The 21,866-nt window shown below is 36.9% G+C and overlaps 1 protein-coding gene across 4 annotated transcripts in view; it reads right to left on the reverse strand.

The window, feature by feature from the left end:
- LOC131030360 (sister chromatid cohesion protein SCC2) overlaps positions 1–21,866 on the reverse strand; it is a 210,478-nt gene that overhangs the window by 33,875 nt on the left and 154,737 nt on the right. For all 4 annotated transcript variants that reach the window (XM_057961149.2, XM_057961148.2, XM_057961150.2 and 1 more), the window contains 2 exons: positions 7,556–7,648; positions 7,281–7,406 (listed from right to left, as the gene is read on the reverse strand). In XM_057961149.2, the coding sequence (XP_057817132.2) occupies positions 7,281–7,406; positions 7,556–7,648 (219 nt within the window). The remainder of the gene's footprint in view (positions 1–7,280; positions 7,407–7,555; positions 7,649–21,866) is intronic.

Raw genomic sequence — 21,866 nt, forward strand, 5'->3', positions numbered from 1 at the left:
AAATTCCTCGAGAAGTATCATATCAAACATCGATTTTCTACACCATATTATCCTCAATCAAATGGCCAAGCCGAATCATCCAATAAGATAATTGAACAAATTCTTCATAAAACCGTGAATAAGCATGGTAAGGATTGGAGTAACCAGCTAATCTATGCTCTTTGGGCTTACCGAACGAGTGTACGAATTGCTATGGGAACTACTCCTTATAATCTTGTTTATGGTGCAAATGCAAACTGTTGTACATTGTATGCTAGCCTTGTAACCTCTCGCCAGGCCCTGACTGGGGACCATGGCGCCCTGAGGGGACCATGGCGCCCCTGTCAGGGACCATGGCGCCCTGGGGGGACTAGGGCGCCCCTCAGGGACCATGGCGCCCTGGGTGGGCCCCAGTCAGCCTTCAAGGCCCGCATACGATCACAGAAAAGTCAAACATGCGAAAAATCAAAAGTCAAACGTTCAGTCAACTCACCTCGTCCAGTGGCTCGTCGTCGATCACGGCCTGGCGCAGGATCTCGATCCTCGTGGGACGCTCCGGTCGTCGTGAAGGCATGGTGATGGCTAGGTGGGCTCCACTGCACTGAATAGTATTCTAAAATCAACAAAGTGACGAATACAAGTGTCACTTTCGAAGTATATACTCTCGTTTGCTTATTCCTACTTTTTGAAACCCTAATTCTCCTCTGTCATTCATTTTATCATAACTTGAGTTTGGGAGATGCGATTTTCAAACCGTTTGTTGCGTTGGAATCGTATTTTCCTTCCCCTACTCTCGGGATGTTCCAAAAAGTGCTCTGATGAAGCCTATTTAGTGAACACCCCTCATCAATACTCTCTTACACAATTTGTCGCAAGTAAACATGCTACCCTGTTTCACCTCCCTAATAAGCAAGTCGAAACAGGGGGGGGCATATAGCTACTCACAGATTTCATCACTTTCCCTAGTAAGCATTAGGTGATTTTGTGATCTAACGTGTGTTTTGTAGGGTGCGGTTCCTAACTGTGTACTGCAGATACCGCTGGGGGCTTCGTCCGACAACTTATGGATATATCCTTTTTCAAATAATGTTTACTTTTCTGTACTTTAGCTTGCATATGCACGTAGTACTCATATGACCGCTAAAGTGGGGGCTAAATGTAGCGTCGTAAATTGTACGCACTCGCTAGGGTGGTACAATTTCACACCTAGTTTAGCACCCGCCTTAGTGCATTTTGCATTTTGCATTGCATTTCTCCTTAAGCACTTAATTAATCAAATTAATTAGGTCTAAGGTCCTATTTCATCATTCTCTACATCACAAAGTTGGGCCCTTTCACTAAAGCGTGCCCTTCGCATTTTATTCCTCCAATACACCACTTAATCAAAAACCCTAATTAAGTCCTATTTCGAACTTGGGGGCTTGGTTTCGGGGTCAAAACATCTCGAAATCACCTGTAACTTCGGGATTCTCTCTAAAATCATCATATCCGACGGCCCTGAAAATTTGGTGAAAAGTTGTCGGGACCGTGGCGCCCGGAGTGCAACATGGTCCCGGACATTTTTCCCGAAATTTTAGGAGCGCGATCCAATCATAAAATAAAGCTTAACCCCAAGAAATTGGCGGGATATTCAATCTCTAGGTCGGCCAAAATATGAATTTACGACCTAGGGTTTCATACATAAAAGCTCTCTTTCCTCATTTGAAGGGATGGGATTTTTGTTTCCAGGAATTTCATATGCAGCGAAAGAGCAGATCTTTGAGGACTTCAACATCTTATAACATCTTTCTATCAAGCATCTATCAAATTCATTCATCCACTTAGGGTTTGGAAGACATTGAAGAACAATAGGGGATTACCGACTGAAGATTGGCTTGTACTCCTCCCTTGAGGGTTGGGTATGATTTCGTATTGTTTTCATGTCTTTGCATAAGCTTTGATACATCATTTATTCACGCTTTAGATCAAATTGTATCTTGATTTAGAGCATTTACATTATCGTTTACAAGCAATTAGGGTTTACTTTCTAGGTTGCTCTAGTTTGCTTTCTTGCATTTTGGACCTTGCACACACACTAGGTCTGCACACACAATACATTTTACAAAACAACTTGGCTATTCGTGGAGGTGGAAATCACCGAAGCAGGGGTTTGACTAAGGCAAAACCCTATATAGCCGCCCCTCCCCCTTTTCAGATATTATTGCAGGTTTCGGGATTCGGACGACGCCGCAGGATACAGATCCGGAGAGAGAAAGTTGGGACAGCACTTTGTGTGAAATTGCAGAGCAGGAGACTGGGACAGGGGCGCTGGGCACCCTGGTCCTGCCAAGACAGGGGCGTTGGGCGCCCTGGTCCCTGGGACAGAGGCGCTGGGCACCCTGGTCCTCCGGACAGACAGTTTGCAGACAGCTTTCCGACAGTGTTCCAGAGTGCAGAGCAGCAATTTCCGGTGCAGTTTTCAGGACAGTGGCGCCCACGCCCCCGTCCCGAACATTTTCAGTCCGATTTTGACTCCGGGTACACATCTGCATTCTTATTTCGTCCTTGTATTTACAGCTGTTCATTGTTTAATCTCAATTCTGCAATCTTGTTATTAGTTCATACTTGCATTTTGGGATTAGGGTTTGAACTTGTATCATTTTATCTTTCAATTACAACAAAGGAATAGAAATCCTAATAGGTAGCCCGTGGCTCTCTCTTCCACAAAAAGAAGTAGCCAATTGTGTGATACCTCTAGGCTCTTTCGTATTCCACAAGTGTGTGGTTGAAAGTGAGATTAGGGCATGTTTGCTTAGTGTCACTTTTTCCCCAACACACTCAAGTGTTGAGACTTTGTGCTATATTCTTGAGTTTATGTTCAATATTACCTTTCTTGCAAGTATTTCTTAAAGGGCTTAATCAAACTTGATTTGTAGACTTTGTGCTGAAAGTATTGGAGATTAATTTAGTTAAAGTAGAAGTTCTATTGAGAAATAGCTATAAGACTTTGTGCTTACACTCGTTCTTAAAAGAGATTAGAAGTAAAATTTATAATAAGAAATAGTTGTGAAACTTTGAGCTCACACTAGTTCTTGTTGTCTTGTGTAGAAAGAAATAAGTTATTTCAGACTTTGTGCTGTTATAATTTGTTCTTAATATCATTAGAATAGAAAAGGGTAGATAGGACTTTACATAGTCACGACTTTGATCTTGATATTGCTGTCCCGTCCCGAAGGAAGTGATGGAAGTCTTTGAACTTTCAGGAAACTTCATTACCTTTCTCTCATTTCATTTCAAAAAGTTGTTACTGCTGTTTTATGTTAAATTGCTATCACTTTTTTGTGAAGAGAAAAGGATATTGGCTTTCTTGAAAAAAGAAGAAAGACTGCTGTTCAATCCTATTTTAGTTTTAGTATTAGATAGATAGGGGGAGCCTTCCTTTAATTAGGAGAGTTTTACTCTCACACTGTGGTTGAAGCCACAGTTTTGTATATTTCCCCAAGTGTACAAAATTTTCAACCAACATTGTTCAACCTCTATAAGTCGATCCTAGACTGAAGTGTTGTTATGCTGAATGCTTTGATCTTCCTTGGCAAATGTATTTGTTTACTGACTCTGCTTGGAATCTGATTCTGCTTGAGAGATTCGATGATGATCCTCTTCCATTAATTGCTTACTCTTTTTATACCTTCATATCTCATTGAATAGACATGTCTCTTTGGAAAGAGATATCCATCAAATGGGTCATGTCTCCTCATTGTTGTCTTATTATTCAAATCAGATCTGCACTTCTGATTATTCATTACAATGCTTATTTTCTATTCGCCAAGTTGATCTCCTTGGATGTATTCCTCAAATGAAATCTTCTCCCCTTTATATCTTCCCATGTGAGGGAGAGTCACGCCTCTTCATCATATCTGCCCTTTGCAAGGGTAACAACCTTTAATTATTATCACCCTTTGAAAGAGTTACAACCCTTCATCATTTCTGCCCATTCCTTTCTACTTCCATTAATCCCTGCTTGTTTCACATGTTCCCTTCTTTCTCCTTCCTCTCCCCATCCTCCTTTCAAATGAGATTCTCTTCTCCCTTTTATATCTCAAAGAGGGGACATTGCATGACATCTTTGTAATCTAATATTTAACAGCTGTAATATATGTGAAATACTTTTTGATTTCAGTTGTACGCTATTATTTACAATTGTCATTCATGAATGTCAAGTTTGGTTGCCTTTACTCATATGACATCAATGTAACACAAACTCAGTAAACAAATCAGATTACACACAACTATCTGTCAAAATGTCTATACTCTAAACAGTGAGGAAAGGTGAGAAATCAGGTATATCTTGGTAAGAGACATTACAGAAACGAGATGATATTGCTGCCAAATTTTTTGAGTTTTATTATATCCACAAGAATCCAAGCATTCATGAAAGTAGACTGAAACTATGATTTCTGACTGACATCATAATGAATTTTCCAATCAAATTATCAATGGAAATAAGGCATGAAGAGAGCCAAAAAAGAAACAAAAGGTTGGGAGTCAAACCCAAACTAGAATTTCTAAGAATGTTTTAGTGCGAGGATCGAATTTGGGATGCCAAGGTTTCATATAAAGATAAGCTTTGTCCCAAGACAAAGGTCCTTTCAAAAGAATCAATTCCCTATCCTTAGTGGATCTACAAATCACTATGAAAAAATGTCTGGCACAATGACAAATGAAGAGTTCCTCTCCTCAGAAGGGTTTCTAATTTTTCAAAATCCAATTGTAAAGATTGGCCAAGGTTCACCAAAAATAGTGAAACTAACGAATCCACATGTGATTCATGTGTGTCCCAGTATTCCTCTAGAACTTCCAGCCTTGATTCTAAAAATGATAGAAACATCAAACAGATCTTCATGTCCCAATGATCCTTGAATTGGTTGGACAAACTCAAGGCAGGGCTAAGCACAAGGGGAAACTTAACTGATCTAAGTATTCCTTAAAGAATACCAATGTGTTTGGAAATTTTGGATCTGTCAAGTGTGAAAGGTTTGTAGCACGCTTACAAAATGGAGGCTCTAAGATTCCTTTCACCAAATTGCAGAGATCCTGAACCTATTCTGATGCCACAAACTACAAAGGAGAGCTAGGAAAAAAATTGTGAGGTGCTAAAAGCCTACATTATGCGTAGTTGTGGGCAGGGGTCATTTGAAATCCAATGTGGACAATTTCTGCACATATACTTTTACTCATGTATGCTTCTATCTTCAAACAATCCAAGTTTGTTTTTATTTTAATCACAATTTACTCTAATCACTTCAATTCTATTTTAATTTACTCATTTTTGTTTCTATATGTCTTATCACTTCAATTTTGTTTTTATTTAGTCCATCTCTTCATTATTTCGTTGCTGTTTCACATTTTATAATGTTATTATTCTTGCCCCACTTGTAATGATGAATTCAAGCTTTTCACCTTTAGAGATTTTCCGCTTAGAGATTATTCCTAAAATATTTTACATGTTGTTATCTAGAGCAAATTTTCTTGGTTTCTACTCCCTCCTCCCTTAGCATCACAAATACTACTTATGGAGCTATATTGCCAATCCTCATTCCATTCTCTCTCATCCACCAATGATATCTGGGCCGTCAACGTAAAAACTGAATACAAAGATTTTTACCAGAAGCTCTTTTACATAACTCCATGGCTGCTTGACTTGCAACATTATTAACATATGTTTCTTTGCTGTGAGGGATTGAACCCATATTGTTGAGAGTATTCTCAAAGTCAATGGGCTGCTTGTACTCGATCCCACCCAGTTTAAGGAAAACTCAATTAGGAGGCGGCTTTCTAAAGGTTTAAATATACACCAATACATGAATAATTAGAATACCAAGCTTCAAGATAAATTCTGAAGAAAAGAAAATTGTTCCAATGAACTAAAAAATTCCATAATCCTATTTGAGTTTGTTGAAAATTTATTCCAAAGTTCTCTTTTGGGTAAGGGAGGATGAAGTGCCATGTTGTATAGGTTTGAAGGCCAGCATGCAAGGTTTCATGAATTGCCTAAACCGATTAAGGGACATCCTTGAAAAAATTGCTTATTCTCCTCTAGATGCACACATACCAACCCCATGCTCCCAATTCTGATGGATCCAGAGCTTCAAGTATAAGCTTTAACTATGTCAGACTAATGTATGTCAGTATGAATCAACAGATTAGAGACCTTTCTCTATCAAACCACACTTCTTTAGAGTCCCCAATAGCAAATAAACCTTGTTAGTGCTATTCATTTTCTGGGAGCATCCATTTCCCACTCTTGATTGGAAGTTTGGTTTGATAACTGTAGTATTTCAGAATGTTCGTAGAGAAATTTCAACAACTCATCACTTGAAAAAGCCATGGCCTACCCACAGGAGAGGGAAGAGGAGAGGAGGATGGAAGGTAGAGCCTTTGAGGCAAGACACTTGTATCAGTGAGCTAAGTTGCTAAAGTATACATCTTCACTAGACTTCACATAAATTTTTGCATAATCACCTCACCATTTTATAAAAGTAATTTTCATGCAACAAACAGTGGAAGATGTACCAAGGACACCATCAGAAAAAAATGCTATTGAAAAGGGATTATTGATTCAACCAAAAAAGAGAAACAAAAGAGAAACACATTAATGTACATTGATCATATGCAACCGTAGGAGCAAAGTCACTCTGAATACAAAATGGTTTTTATCCTTTATTGCTGTGAACATCTATTTTGTCAGAGTGGATCAATATTGACCTCCCATTCCCTCCAACCATTACTGATATCATTTTATTTTTATTTTTATTTCCCTAAATTGATTTACTTTAAGTAGAACAATCAGAAGCTTCAACTCTCGTTTGTCAAATTACATGTCCAAGACATACTTCCATAACAACATATTCTATAGTATTTATTCATAATTGAAAGATAAGACTTGTTTGATTGAGACCTTAAACTAATGGAAATAAATGGTGTAAATTTCATGACAAATACAAATGTAATTGGAGCCAATAGAACAAACAGATGCTCCAACTCTCATTTGTCAATTTACACATTCAACAACTATGCTTTCACAAGAATAACTTCTATCATTTTTATAGTTTATGCAGCAGAAAAAAGGCCTTCACATCAATAGAAAGGTGTAAAGCTTGTGTGACTCAGACCTTTTTATCTGATGGAAATAAATATATCAATTTCCCAACAAATACTGGACGTAGCAGACCAAAAACCCCATAACAGTATCATTCACAATTAGTAATAGCAGATAGTCATATTATTGAAATCTTTACAAAACAAAATAGAAACAGGCTCACCTGATATTGTTCAAGCACTTGTTGCACAGTCCTAGGGGAAGCAGTAGGAATGCCCACAGTGCTAAATGGTATATTTTGTTTAGTCAAAACATCCCCCAACCTAATGGCCTCAGTAGAAGAAAACGCCTGCAATTGTTTAACAATGGAAAATAGAATTGATATCATGTTCCATTAGAGGAAATCATCCAAATTATCTCAATGGTCATTTTGTTAAAATGCAACTCAAATAAGACATCATTTAGAGCATCAGATAGACAAGCTAAAATGCAACTTACCTGACAACGAGCATCAGACAGTCCATACACAATTTTCATGTGTCTTTTCAATCTTAACAGTAATGAAAAGGCAACTGCGGCATGACAATCTGCCTGGTAACAGAATTAAAAAAAGATTAAATTCAGAAAATTCAAATGCAAATGACTATAAATTCCAGTGAGAAATGCTGAACTTTCATTTGTTTGATTTCAATTAAATTTCAATCAAAACCAGTTATACTTCCTACAGGAGATCAGTATCCCACATTACTATAACATCCTCATGAACTATAATACTTATAAGCACAATAATGTACAAAGTTGATACAATGGTACCTAGAAAGTTAGGCAATGATGCATTTTAGCTGCTGAAATACATAAACCATTGGAAATTCCTCAGAAAAAGAGCCACCCAATAAATGTTTGAAATAGTTAATCTTGATTAACTATTATTTCTCTGCTTATTGATTCACCACTTTACCATTCTCAGTTAATGTGTTTTTCTTGTGAATTATTAATAATCAAAGAACAATATTGATTTCTATGTAGTATATGCAGAAAGAAAACTACCACATAGTGATTGCATGCACAAAAAATAATACCTTGTAACACACATTCAAAACGAAAAGATCCTTGCTATTATATGTCCTTTATGTGCTCATCTTTCCACTGTGTCTGCTGTTGTTCGGCCTTACTCTTTGCTTCCATTTTATGCCCGACTTGAACTTTTGAAAATGAAAATTTGGGTCATGTCACCGCCTCTTCTGATCTTTTTCAGTCAATGTTGAGGATTGTAGATGGGACTCTGCTTGGACTGAACCCTTGTCTGGATCTACCACTTAATTCAATGATGAGCTGAACACTTCTGCAAATAAGGCTACAGATGAACCAGAGGCTGTTTTTCTGATTCCACAAAAAGTGGCAGAATATGGAAAGCAGAGTCGTGTTAAAAGGCAGATTTTATCCTCAAAGTGGTCTTTGATTCTAATAAAAAGTGGATGTCTGGGATGCTACCCTGTCCAAATCTGCCCTTATTGGCAAATGCGAAAGTTTTTGGCCAAATCCTGCCATTCTGAAAGAATGGGTTGACAAGGCATGAAAACTTATATTCAAGGGGGTTGTGGTTCTGTTACCATGAACTCAAGGTTTTTTAAGAGTCTAGTGTGGCTAAGAGTCTAATTGCAAGGATCCCAATTAGTAAAGGAGTTGAGGAATCTTATATCGAAGGAGATGGACACAAATTCTACTCCCACTATATCTCTAGAAAAATGCAGCCAAAATCTTGAGGCTCCTTCCTCAGATGGTAATGTTATGGCAACGGGTTATAACTCTCCAATAACTCACAAGTAGCCAGCCATCTTTCTGGGAGGGAACACTTCTCTCTGGATTGTGCCCAGCTCCTTGAGGATCCTAGGGATGAAAACTCAGCCAATGGGATGGTGGTCTATAATGTTTCCTTTGATTAAATGCCCTAATTTTGCCCCACAAAAGAGTAACAATGCCACTGCCTGCAATATTAAGGATTTCTGGTCTGATTTCTATATTGAAGACTACTCATATCCTTCCCAAGATCTGCTCATATGTCTTAAGATCTGCTTATACACTTCCTTAAAGTCTGCTCATAAAATCTCTTTTCAATTATTTCAGATCCGCTTATAAGCAAGGTTGCATGGGTACTCGTACCGCGCCCCTGGGTACTCTTATCGGAGACTCGGACGCGTATCCCGCACCGGAAACTTGGTTGGAAACGTCTCCATAGAGAGGAGACTTCCCGCTAACGTATCTGCCCGTCTCCCACCGTCTCCAAGCCAAACAAAAAAAAGGGAAACCTTAAAATGTTAAAACAAAACAAAACACACGCAACAAAATAATCAAAATGTAGTACAAATGGAAGAAAAACAATGCTCAAAACAAATGCAGGTCACAAGGATTTCTTAAAACGTTGCAACAACCATTACTAAATTATTATATTATATTTAATGTCATTATATTTTCAGAATTTCTATAAATTATTAAATTATATTTAAAAGAAATTGGCGTCTCCATGTACCCACGTCTCCTATTTTGAAAAATTAGCCGTACCAGTACCAGCACCAGTCTCCAAAGTCTCCAAGTACCCTCGTACCCGTGCAACCTTGCTTATAAGTCTGCTAAGCCTTAAAAAGTTTGCTTATATAGCTTCCAAACACCACTTCGCCCAACGGAGGTGACCTTTCTAAGAGGGTTGGTCTATTAGAATTAAATGCAAATTTGTTTATTAACTTGCCATTGCCAAGGGTTATGAGTGAGGTCGGCCATCAGTCTAATTCCATACATCTTAATTTGAGTCAGACCTCCTTATAATTGATCATTCCAAATCTTAATTACCTTTATCCTGGTTGGCCCCTTGCATTATTTAATCACTAATGCTTATAAACCTGCGTCTAGAATTTAGGACTGCTGTGATTAAAGTTCTATACTGCTACGACCAGCGGGTATAATATGGTCCAAAGGAAGAAAACTTCTTTCAAAATAGTAAGTTCAAGACAAAACGATTCTGAGATCCCATGCCAAAAAACATTATTTTTAATTTAGGGTTGGTTAATAGCTTGTGATAGTCTCTAGTTATAGCATATAGTTGTTTCTCCCCCCCATTTTGTATATGGGGATTGCTCTATGATTGTTTCTCTAGCATTAATTGCCTGCATTGTGAGAGCTTCCCTCTTTGGCAAGTTTGAAAGTCTATGTAAACCTTTTTCTATATTAATAATATAAAGGGTAGAGACAGAGAGATAGTTTATTTACAAAAAAGATGCCTTCTTAAAAAACCATCCATGGTGTTTGGGTTTAGTCACTTTTCACAAATGTCCCATTTAAACAAGGTAAGCAAACATTACAATATGCACCAAATTGGCCTCTTGACCAACAAACAAAAGGACAAGGTCCTTTAGCAGAAGTCTTATCTAAAGTGCCCCCTGTTGCTTGGTGCTGCTAAAAAGTGGATAGAAAATGCTGCAACAATTCGAGTATGACTGGTCATCTCCAGGGCAGCCAGACATCCCCACTTACAAAAGTCAAAAAAATTTAAAAAACACCCAGGTTGAGTAAAAAAATTTAAAATGTGTGTGTTTTCAACACCACAATCTGCCATTTACACCTCAAACACAGCTTCCTTATTTATTTGAATGACATTCTTCATCTCAAGTTGAAGGAGAGTGATAAAAATCAAACTTTAAAGTTCAGTTTGAATTTCAACATAGTACTACAGTTTATTGATTTTTTAGACAACAGCAGCATCAGCAAAAGGACTGAGAAGAAGGACAGAGATAAGTATTGCAACTATTAGCATTCTTTTTATCCATGGTTTAATTTTTACAAAATAAACTCAAACAAAAAAGGAATAGATAATTTGCTATTAAACTTATGTTCTGATTGTTACTTACCCTAAGTAACTCCTATACACTTTAATAAATAACTAATCAACAACTATACTTGCAGCCTTCTCCCCTTCTACCATTTTGGAATATGGAGACTCCGTTGAGGCATTGCTCACAAACATCTTCTTGAAAGAAGGAATTGTGGCTACACTACTCTACAAAATGAGGAAGTGGATGACAAATTGTGTCACCCCTGGTCACACAGGCCTCTTGCGATTTCTTTCTCTCATCAAAGAAAGAACAGAAGTATGGTGTCAATAAATTTAGTAACTTGTATAACATCTTCACACTTTTGACCTGTCCAATCTTTTGAATGTCCTCAAGCATCAAATACAAACAATGTATCAATATAACAAAGAAGTAAGCTAGTCTCAAAGTATCAATAATGATGGCACCAAGTTGGGCCCAATGAAGCAATCCCCTCAAAAGAAGAAAAAGCTAAATATAGATGTATATCACAGCCAAAAGTAAAATCTCCCATGGATCTGAGTTTATGTATGACAAAGTAAGTTAGAAGATAGTCTCAAGACACAGTGGTTGGGCAGCAAACTCAACCTAGACAATGCTTGGAGCAATAGTTCTCACTTGCACCTAATAATGTTTTAAAGCATGAGAGTTTGAGCACTCTCAATACAGACCCAATCAACAAATCCCAGGTTACGCTCCAAACCTTAGAGTCATAAAAAACTATAGGCTTGATGATGTTATTGAAAAGACATATCTTCTAGAGGATATGTTGGAAGTGGAAGACGCAAATGTGAGGCAAGCTTCATGCTAAATGAAGGACCACAAAATTGGACCCACAAATTGGTGTAAGCAAATTGGATCACCACGGTTGCCCCTTGTAATAGAATTGAAAGATAGAAAGAAGACATTTGGAGATATTCAAAATATGACCTTTTACTAAGGTTGACTACAAGCTAGCAAAATTGACATCTATGAAACAACAAAAGGTTGTGATAGATTGTTGACTAGTCTCCTAAATAACACCTTGGAGTGTAAAGAAGTGGTCAATAGCCTAATAATTTCCCCTAAAGTTGGCCTGTCCATAAGCTTAAAGATTACCTTTCTCTATGTACTCAAAAAACTACATGTCTAATGTTAAGGCATAAAGTTTGGCAAATGTATGCCCAATCAAGATAATCCTGTAGTTGCCAAGATTGGCAAGATCCCTAGACATAAGAAAAGGATGAATTAGATACCAAGGCAAAGATTTAGGAAAACCCCAACAAACAACCTCATTGAAAATCTTCAGCAAAGGGGAGGCAGGGAAACCCACATCATATTTGAGAAACTCAGTTTGTAGGCCTTCACAATGAACTACTCTATTTGTACAAAACTTCACAATAGCTCTCTTAAGATTACTTATGGAGAAAATAGTAAAAGTAGGTGGTGAAGTGAGGACCAAGAGCTAGAATAGAAAACTCCTGCATTGGGGCTAATATCAAAGGTTATATTTCCAGGTTTCCTTGGGCAAAGAGTGTGCCCAAAATGTTTGAGGGAATGGTGAAGATTAGCAAGGAGGGAAGGTCACCAAGAACCAAGAAAGAGAAGACAACAATATTCTTCACAAATGGAGGGCATAGAGAGAGGGTCATGTGTTAGTGAGAATTGGAGCCTTTGATGGATGCAGACAATTGCAATCATCATCCAAACACTAGTTCATAGGGCAAGATCCCTATATGCATGGAGATCAAGGATAATATGAAGTGGGGACAAGATTCAAGCCCAACATCCCAAAAGACTTAAATTAAGGAATTCATGGATTTTATCAATGGTGAGAAGATGAAGGTTGTATAAATAAATAAAAAAGAAGGGAGAGACAAGCAGAATAGTCAAGAATACAATCACCAACAAAGTGGAGAATTGTATACTTGCATCTCTAGTGATAGGAGATGTGATGAGAGGGTGAATGTAAGAAGTGGGAATAAGCAAGAAGCATGGATGTCATCTTATCATGATCAACAAGTGGAAGCCGAGGGAAAATGAGGAAACTACAAATGTCGGGGATGGACTTGCAAGCAAGAACAAAGTACACAACAATCGTATCACCACTGTGAGAAAAGAAAGGAAATCTATCAAAATCAAGCGAACATATAAGTCCATTGAGAATGTGGAGGCTCTAAGAGTCACCTAGTCGAAGAATTGTCTCCTATAGGGTGTAACAACGATATTCCCATCAACAAAAACTCTTTGTTAACCAAACTCCTCTAGATCCATCTCTTGAAGACAGCTCGTTCTCTACAAGATCATGAATGAGTGCCTAGGGGTCTTGATACAACCATTAATTTTCCCCAAAAGAATGATATCTCCAAATGTGGAGTATTTGAAAATCTTTGGATAAAGGTCTACGTAGAGGTGCCCATCAATGTGAATAAAAAAAGGAGACAACTAAAGCAAAAAGGAACATACGACAATGAAGACATCCTAAATAGGAAGAGGCCCCCTATGAACCTGAAGTAGAATTTATTTGGACTGGACATCAAAAGAAAACAATGAAACTCGAGAGTCGAGGTTATTCGAAATGAGGCAAGCCACACCTCTAAAATTATGAACACCACCAAACCTATGAGGATCATAACAAAAGGCAGAGATCCAAAATAACCAATGATAGGAAGGAACGCCCACTCAAGGCTCTCATGGGTCATCTTGGAAAGCAATTACATCTTGAAAAGTCCCTAGAGAAGACCATATAGCACCATTGTTGTTCCAACAAGTTATGGAGATGCCACCACCACCACCCACATTCGAGGATGCCCTTATGTTGACTGTTTAGAGTGTGAACACCCAAAAGGAGAAGAATCACGAATTATAGGCAAAGCCTTAAAATCCCAGATAACAACCCATTTGTTTTCTTTCCTAGCAAAAACAACCTAAATACGAGCTTTTCAAAGTTCTTCCACCTAGGATCATGAAAGAGCTGCATAAACATAACCTAAATATGTAATGTCCCCTAATAGGCTGAGACAAGTTTTAACCATGATCAATCTATTTCAATATACTTATGACTCAAACTAAATATATTAGGAGACAATTCCACCTTAACATGCATCGAATCAGTGATATTCCGCAGCTCAATCAATTAACTATTAATAGATAAATTGTTAATCTATCATACATCCCTAGTTCTTAATGCAAGTGTCAAACCGATTGTAATGTCCCATATTAGGAACATCTCCTTTCCCAACTTCTTAAACACAGACAGTCATAACAGAAAAAACATTTTCTTCTTCCTGATATTAACTTTAGAATTCTTCTGATTTATACTCTAATGTTTATTTGTCTGATCAAAGCATTATATATATATATATATATATATATATATATATTCATCTTTTTCAGATATTATTAATATTATTCTTATAAATATTACAATAATTATAATCAGTATATTATTACCTATAATCATATTATTATTATTAAGCATTAATATTAAACACATCTCCATGCATACCAGCAAGAACAAGGATGTTACTGCCTGTAACTTAATAACAGTTCTGATCTGATCTGAAATATATATTTTATATTCTTTCTTTAATTGTCAATTAGTAAGTTTTAGTAAAGAAGTTTATGAGTACTGCCTCTAAACCTCCTAACCCTTGTAAGATTATCAGTTGTTAGTATAATAGTGGTTGTAAAGGCAGACAGATCTGACATGGTCTGCCATTATATATAAAATGAAATGTCTCATACGTATTGCAGTCTATACTACTATCAAATTCTGCATACAGACATTATCAAGTTTCATATATTAGGCATACGTAATAAGCACATCCCCTGGGGATACCCCCAAGAACAAAGAAGTTATTGCCTGTCCTCCTTTTATGAGCATAGACTATATTTAATCATTTCCCATCTATTCGATAATTGCAGATGATATCCTTATATGATTATATTAGATGTATGTGCCTACAGCCATTCTTCTTCCCCACTTGTTTCCTTTTTCCTCCAAAAAACCTGTCGTGTGTTGTTTGAAAGTCTAACTGCCCCATTAAAACTCCTCCACAGGTCGTGACTATTGGTCACGATTCTAAAGAGGAGACATGACTGATTGGAGTCACGTCTGTCCAAAATACATAAACGCCAAGGGTTGTGACTCTTAGAGAAGCCGTCACTACTTAGTGCGATTCTTATAGGAATTTTGCACTAGTAATATTAAGAATTATTTATTAATCTTGGTAATGAATTTAAATAATGATTAATTTCTGTCATTATATTAATAATTAATAAATATAAAATATATTAAATCTTGCTTATTATTATTATTAAGATTTTATTTAGTTCATTCTATTTATTTATTTGGTTATACATATATAGTTTTATATTTTAATTATATATTATTTATTATTAAATTCCATTTTTTAAAGTGGGCATCATCATTTTTTGACCGTTTAGATGGGGACATCACAAAATATGAGCTTTTCAAAGTTCTTCCACCTACGATCATGCAAGAACTAAATCAACATAGATTTTTTTGCAAAAGGGAAAAAAGTTTCTATTTTTGTTGAAGAGCTAAAAAACACTCCAAGAATTCTAAATTGAATAACAAGGGTGTTATCCAATAGCATCCAAGCATTGTCTAGGGAGACATCATTCAAGTCCAAAGATTCACGCAACAATTGTGATGTCCCTTTTTATTTGGCCTTAGAGAACAATTAAATGATTAAAATTAAGTTGTCGAAAAAATAAATAAAATAAAATACAACTAATTTTAATTATTTAGAAGGTCATAGAATAATTAACTAAAGAAATTTTGAAGTCTTAAGCTTCTTGAGATTATTTATATTTAATTAACTAAATGTTGATACTTGGTTATTTAATAAAGTTACTTTATTTATGTCAATAGAATATTTAGTGTGGGTCACTTTGTAAGAGGACATATTTATGAGAAAAACTGAAATTAATATTGAAAAGGTGATTTTATAATTAATTTCTAAATTTTGTTTTGGAAAGCTATAAAAGAAGGTTGGGGAGAAGAAAGGAGATCATTTATGGATATTGTTTATTTTCCCTCTAGATCAAAGTTTGAAAACTCGGACTCGTGAGAAGACTTGGCAAAAAAAAACCGTAGTTTTACAAAAAGAAAAGAAAAGAAAATGCATTTAGAGAACATAAGAGCCATAATTGAAACTTTACAAATGTCATAACAGTCATATGATCTCCAAACACTTAATATTTGAAATTTCATCATTCATACTCATAGTTTCAAACTTTAAAATGTATAATAGCAGCATAAGTTTATAAATGTTACAAAATTACATATAATGATATGTCCAAATGTGAGAAACAACAATGAACAAACTAAAGAGAAGACTACATCTTCCTCTTCCCAGCTCTAGTGAAAACCAAGGGAAAGATAGAACTAGAGGGTCTAGTTCTAGGAGTCCGATGTGGTTTCTCCAGCTCACCAAAATTAGGTTGAGGGTAGCACCACCTGCTAGGGTCTGAGGGTGAGAGAGAGAGAGAGGGGTAGAGAGATAGGTCTAGATCTTGGGGGAGTGAGGAGAGAGTGAGATAGATAGTGGTAGAGAGAGGGGATAGAGGAAGAGTGATAGGGAGATAGATAGGTCTAAAATTCGGAGTAGATAAAGTGAGTGAAATAGAGAGCAAGAGAATGCTAATAGGAGCCTATTGATTACTTAAATTTGATTCCCTGAAAATTTAAAAGATCTTCTAAAACCTAGAATTCGCATTATAACTCCTAGAGATTTGAAACCACTCTCAAACATCCTACCAATATATACATGAAATATAACTTAAAGTATAAGAAAGGAAAAAGACATTGAAATGTGACTTCATGTATATATTTTGATGGAGAGAATGAGTGACTTGAAAAAAAGAATTTAGATAATTTTTTGACATGTTTCCTCTCCTTCTCCAAACCCTACAAACCTGTTTTTAGCCAAAGAGAATGCCAAATGAGTGAAAAATGAAAAAAAAAAACCACTTTAAAACGTGGCTGGGCGTGCATGTTGGGCGACATGAGTCTGCAAAAACTCACGCGAATCCCTGTAACAAACTTGCAAGTCTTTTGTTAAGACTCGCCAGGACTCAACTTGCAAGTCCTTGGCGAGTCGACTTGACCTGCCAATGGACTCGCGAATCCGTGGTGAGTCCCACGAATCTTAAAACTATGCTCTAGATATTTGTGTCGGTGGCTAGATTCTCACTGAAGGGACAAAAACCCCAATGGTTTTCTTGATGGACGAAAACCCAAAAGGTAGTGCAATTCCAACCAGGGATCAATGGTGTATTAAACCTTTTGAGTAGACAGTATTATACTCATCTCAAGGAATCATCACAAATGTCCATACCTTCATATGATGTTTCAATAGTTGTTGATACAACAAACTAAGACCCTTTGATCTTAGCACTATCATGAAGACCAATTTAATCCTTTCCATTCACAGATGCACATGAAGAATTAACTTCATCCTCCTTTCCGAATGCCTTTTCAACTTTCTTACCAACTAATAAATGAGGTTCCAACCATAGCAACAAAGGAAAAATGGGAAAAATCAGATTTGAAAAAAACTATTATTATTATATTATTATAAAATATATAATAATGATAATATATGAATAACAATAATATAACCATATTATATATATTATTATGTTATATTAACATATTTATAATTATAGAACTATATAACTATAATATATTAATATAATATTGTAATTGTAATTATTATACTATAAAGTTTGCCTCATTCAAGTAACGGATACATAGACAGGTGCTAATATAGTGACGTAAGTGAAGAGCACATGTATATACTGAGAGGGGCAGGGGGTGAATCAATGTATCAACAAATTCTACTTTAAAGAAACTTGATTAGATACAATAGCAATACTTTATAAAGATTAATCAACCACACATGCAAGATATCGCAAGTATGAACACAACATAGCACAAGATTTATGTGGAAACCCTAAAGGGAAAAAATCACGACAAAATATTGCTTATATTAATCTTATTTATACAAACTTTGTAGGCACCAACCCCTACCATATGAGGCACCAGCCCTCACCAATATGAAGCACCATGTTGTCCTCATTTTTGTTTGAATTTTTTTTTTGTCAAAAAATGAAAATTTTACTCTACAACACGCTTCCCGAAGCAGAATTTTGCTTCGCCCTTGGACTGGCTTAATCCTCAGTCCATCCTCAAACCACGTTTCAAATTTCATCGCATTCTAGGTTCGTTTGCTATGTCTTCCCTTCAATTTCGGGTTTTTTCTCCCTAACTGCAGGTGGGAAATTTTCCTTGAATTGCAAGTTTTAATGATTTTCTTTGTTTTAGTCTTTGTAGGGAAATTTTTGGCTAATTACAAGTGCACTTTATTGAAAAAAGAACTTGTAACTTACTTTTTATTTCCCCCTTGATGCTTTTTGGCTTTTTAAGTCATAATAGGGATTTTTTGGATAAGTTACAAGTTAATTTTAAATTGCATATTTAGAAGTCACTTGTAGTTCTTTTGTAAAACCCCTATTTTAGTGTCTTCTGCTTGTAATGGAGATTTTATTCCCCTATTGCATGTGTTGAGTTATTAAAACTTGTTGTAGGGATTTTATTTTCCCTTTACAAGTTATTATAACTTGCATCTCTCTCTCCAAAACCCAATTTTGCTTAGAAATGGAATAAAGTGACATTTTAAACTTGCTATTGTGTCCAAAAAACCCGATTTGCTCCATAAAGTGTAAATAGAAGAATTTTAAACTTGCAATTGGATTTATAAAACCTGATTTTGCCTTGTTGAAAGAAAAGTAACATTTTAAACTTGTAATATAGGAATTAAAACCCGATTTTCTCTCTTGCATGTAAAATGTAACTTGTCTTTCTTTCCCAAGAACCCGATTTTCCTCTCCTAATACAATTTTGCCACAAATTCTTCAGGATTTTTGTGGAGATTCATGGAGCAAGGAGGCGATATTGTTGCAAGGCGATTTTTGTGTGTCTAAGAACACGTTGCATTTGTTTTGGAAAACGGTTTAACCCTTGTTTTCTACTAAAACCGTTTCCACGTGATCCTTCAAAGGCTGCGTTTTGGGGGGTTTGGTGCCACGTTTTCATCTCTCCCTTAGGCGTTTTGCTTTGGGACTCTTAGGCGTAATTTCTCTTTGGCGATTTGGCTCTACAAATTTGCATTTGGTGCCACGTTTTGCTGCCTATGGCGTTTTAGTAAAAACGTGGCTAGGGTTTTGGAATGCAGTTAGTCTCTATTTAAGAGTTTTCTTCCCTTCTTTCAAAGATTGATCATCTTTTGAAGAGGCATTTCAGATTGAAACAAGGTATGATTTCTTTTCTTTTCTTGTTTTCTTGTCTTCTTGTTGTTCCTTTCTAGTTGTAAATTTGTGTATATGTTGGTTTTGCCCCAAAAATTGGTTTTGTGAGAGAGATTTTCCCCTTTGCAAAGCAATTTGTGAATTGCATTGTTCTTCCCCATTTTCCCTCTTTACTTGTATTCGAGATTTTAAATCCCAATTACAAGTTGGACGAAAATAATTGATCTTCCCTTATGGTTATAAGAATTTAACCATCTTCTAGTGAAATTCCAAGTTGCAAAGATGAAAAATACCCATCCTTCCAAAATCGGGTTTTTAAAACCGGATTGCATGTCCAAAGTTCTTCCCATTTTCTAGAAAATGACATTTCCAAAACCTTCCTATTTTTATCCATCCATATTGTTTATATCCATACTTTCCGTTCATGTCATTTCCCACAAGTCTAATTCTCATTTTTCACTCATTTCTCCATTTTCCGTTTTACAAGTATACTTGCATTTGGGTTTTAAAAGTCCGATTGCATGTTCATTCTTCCCAACTTGTATACTTGTAAAACTCTCCCCAAGATCCGAAATTGGTCAAAGTCAAATTTCCACCATTCCCATTTATTTCCCATCTTTCTCTCACAAATTTGTGAAGTGCAAGGGTTGGAGTTCTTCCCATTTGAAGAAGGAAAAATGTTAGTTGCAGCTGATTATGATGTTGCCTTAACACTTTTAAATCTTTATCGTAGTATACCAAGTTATCCTTCAATGTCAGATTTACCATCCTCTCCTATTCCGAAGAAGATGAAGTATAAATATGACAAGTACCAGAATGAAGTTTCACCTTCGCAAGTTTCCTCTCCTTTGGATCACATAAAAGACATGGAGATAGGGCATGTGAACATGTCAAAATTCGTCAAGAGAGTGGAGGATCCGCAGGATAGTAATATGCAGCGGCTGTTGGACAGCCACATCCATGACGCATCCGCTTTTCCAATGGCTGCCCTAGAACCTGAATTTGTTCTCACTTGCGCCCATCACTTTGACAAGGAGACGAGAACCATTAAAAATGATGATGGTGAGGCAATAATCCGCCTTGATGCAGATACAATTGAGAAAGTCTTCAGAATACCACCAGCACCTGTTTATATGGAAATTTCAAACGATAGTGCAGCCGAGTACTATGTCAAGAGGGAAAAGGACTGTAAACGTCATATCAACAGGTGGATTCATGAGCCATGAGCCGCCTTCTCAAGGTGGGCTAAGTTGTACTGTTGTGACTTTAAGTGGGAAATTGGAGACATCATAACTCTTCTCAGCAGGATGATGGGTCTTGAACACTAATGTTTTTGAACCCTGGATGTATTAGTTTACCATGTTTATAAGGCAATCCCATCATATATCATGGGGAGAGATTATCAGTGATGCTTTGTGCGAGCAACTTGCCGCAGTCCCTACCACCATGACTTTCTACATGAATTCATACTTAGCGTATTTGGTAGCGTCACTCAAACATTTCCCTGGTCTTTCTAACAAGGGTGATCGCTCGCTTATACCTGTGTGGGAATATTATGATCAACTGCCTTTGAGACCCAACAGATTACATTTCAGAAGAGTTCAAGATGCATTCTTTGGTTACTTCATGTGTCAATTTGACAAGACTCTAAAGAACAAAAGGGTGTCAGATGAAGCATGGGAAAGAGTCAATGAGTATGGGTGCTCGTTTCTTCAATTCCCAACTTTCACTTATGTGAGGGTCGAATGCTACAGCGGGCAACCATATATGCTCCCTAGATACCCGACTAATAAGATCATTCTTATGGAGTTGGGAAGACAGATCATGGCTGTGCACGCTCATCAATCTATCAGACATAAGGTCGGAATGGGGATCTCTACAACAAACCCATTGAAAATTGGCCGGTATTCTCTTGTCACATTCGTCAAAGCCAAAGCTATGGAGACTGAGATGCAAGAGATTAAACTCAAAAGGTTTAAGTCTAGGGCAGATTTTGATTACCGGGGTATGAAGGGAAAGATCAAAAAGTCCTTCGTGCAAGTGCATCATATTGAGGATATTTGGGTAGATCTCCGTACGGAAATGGAGGTTCTCAAGATGGACTACTGCAGGCTTACTGTTGAGCAGGTTATTGATCTAACCCTGGCGAACATTCTGCAAGGAATGATCGATGATGGTCACGTGCTCGATCCAGAGTACGTCTCACGAAGGGTTGAGGAAGCCCCACTTCCTTTAATCCAATGGTCACATAAAGAATGCACATCCATTCTTGAAAGATTTCAGCCTATCTAACACTTGGCTCAAAGGCAATGGTGTTAGACTCATCAAGATCAAGGTTGGGAAAGAAAATGACTCTACGGGGCCTCTTGGAGGTAAGTCTGAGATTTAGATTGACAACAAGGAAGGTGCATCATCTCCAGGCACCAAGATCAAATTACGTGTTAGTCAGGCAATAGTGCTTCCTCCTGAGGAGGTGATAGTTCATGGAAAGGAAAAGTCTCGGTTTCACGTTCATGTGATCAATCCTGATAATCCAAAAGAAGGACAGCAATCAGAAGATGCTCCTAAGTCTCTAGCTTCAGACTCACCTCATGAGACTCCTTCCTCAGTTTCCATTGAGATGGCTCTTT

This window comes from Cryptomeria japonica, chromosome 2, assembly GCF_030272615.1.
Source record: "Cryptomeria japonica chromosome 2, Sugi_1.0, whole genome shotgun sequence".
In the NCBI taxonomy this organism is placed as follows: Eukaryota; Viridiplantae; Streptophyta; class Pinopsida; order Cupressales; family Cupressaceae; genus Cryptomeria; species Cryptomeria japonica.